This window comes from Trypanosoma equiperdum (assembly GCF_001457755.1).
Source record: "Trypanosoma equiperdum strain OVI genome assembly, contig: ctg_1924, whole genome shotgun sequence".
Taxonomy (NCBI): Eukaryota; Euglenozoa; class Kinetoplastea; order Trypanosomatida; family Trypanosomatidae; genus Trypanosoma; species Trypanosoma equiperdum.
In genome coordinates this window covers 37,124-38,866 of record NW_027123976.1, presented here as the reverse complement: position 1 = coordinate 38,866, position 1,743 = coordinate 37,124, and the positions used below count along the sequence as shown (strand labels likewise).

Sequence of the window (1,743 nt, the reverse complement as noted above, 5' to 3'; positions counted from 1 at the left end):
GAGGACCTCCCTTTTCGGCAGTCCCTTAGAAGATCGTATGGTAAATGACTCAACATCTTCCTTGGTGATGGCAGCTGTGTCAACTAGGCACTTTAGTCATGTACCTTGCTTAGGTGAGAAAAGCCAAGCGTCTGCAGCGTAGTCCGTTATGTTTAACCTCCATTGGAGATGTTACGTCATTAATTTACGCTGGGGCGCGTAGCAGGTCCGTTACAGAACAGGAATAGTTCTTAGAAATAACTTGGTTATGTGCAGGCGTACCACCAACAATCCCACGTGTTTTTTGTTGCTGCCGTTGGTTCCGCTGCATTTTTATATTTGGTTTTTCATGATCTGTTTTGTTTTTCCCTTTCTTTTTTACTTTTTACTTAGATGAGAATATAATTTGGATCATTTTCGTGAGCGGATGTTTATCTCTCCAGAATATTTGATGGTTACAGGTGGTAACCGTATATATGTTTATGCTATACATGGTGTAGGTGGTGGCTAATGTTCTTTGCTCTTGTATGTGTTTCCGACCGTAAATCCCGTTCGTAGTTAGCTTTCTTTTCTTTTTGTGAAGATCTCAGGGTAAAGGCCTTAATATTACCAAGTTAATAAGCAAAATGGGCGGTGATGGCAACGAGGCAGTTAATGAGGGGAACCACGGTGAGCCTTCGACACCTCATACCTTTTCTGTTAACGCTACTCCTTTCGAGCCCGGCTCGAGCGGATCATCATACCCGGCTGACAAGTGGCAAGAGCAGCCTGGAGTGCAGCGAGAGCAGAGTGCTGTGATGGGATCAAGTACTCCATGGACACCTTCCCCTCTACAGTACTACGATATGTTTATGCTAACTCCACATGTAAGGGCTATGGCGCAAATGAATGTCATGCTTCCTGGCGGCCCAAGAAGGTATAGTGGCACTCCCATTGTAAGAACGTCAAGCCCGGGCAGAAAGAGTTCATCAACATCAGAGGAGGTGAAGAAGGCTGAAAAAGGTAGCTTGTCTGTTCATGCTAAACCTTGGTCTCCGACCCCTGATTCAGGTCTTAGCCAGAAGGATGGTGACACGTACATACAACTTAAAAAAGGATGGACGAAAGTGGACTATCATGGTGCGCCTGCGGTCGCACCCGTTCCTTTTATGGAGATGAGTAGCCTGTTCGTACATTCTCTTACTGTAAGACCCCTTGACAAACCAAGAATACACTTGGAGATATTTAACTACCTTTGTGCGAGGTGCGCGACCAAATCTTTCTTTGGAAGGTTAACTTGCAGAGGACCCGACGTAATTTTGAAGTTTGTTGCCGATGATGTTCCACCATTGAGGGTGGCGCACTTGATTGAACAGGTCACGGGGGCTACTGTCTCTGCTCTTTTCACTGAAACGATCGGTGAGTACGAACTGTGGCTTGAAAGATCGGATACAGCCAGTCATGTTATTGACGTTGTTTCTGGTGCTTTATGGACATGTCCGATGTTCCATGGGTATGCCGTTTATGCAAAGTGCGATGATGAAAAGACGTTCCTACGCGACTATATCAACTCACTAGTGGAAGGGTTTCCCGAGCAAACTCCGTATCCTATGCGATTCGTCACGGCAACTGCTTCGGGAGCTGTGGATATACACTCTTGAGCATTTCTACCATATGCCCTAGTTAAGATTTTTGTTTTGTTTAACGTTGATTTGAAACTGATCACACACCATGTTCCACGCCGCCGTGTAAAGCGGTTGCCTACTGCGTACTCTGTTCATTTCC

General features: G+C 45.6%; 1 protein-coding gene across 1 annotated transcript; it reads left to right on the top strand.

Moving 5' to 3' along the window:
- Positions 1 to 605: 605 nt before the first annotated feature.
- On the top strand, positions 606 to 1,619 carry TEOVI_000608500 (uncharacterized protein; the record flags this gene model as incomplete). Its single annotated transcript, XM_067223676.1, has 1 exon — positions 606 to 1,619. One exon carries the CDS (start codon positions 606 to 608, stop codon positions 1,617 to 1,619), a length of 1,014 nt encoding a protein of 337 aa, XP_067079777.1.
- Between the last annotated feature and the right edge of the window lie 124 nt (positions 1,620 to 1,743).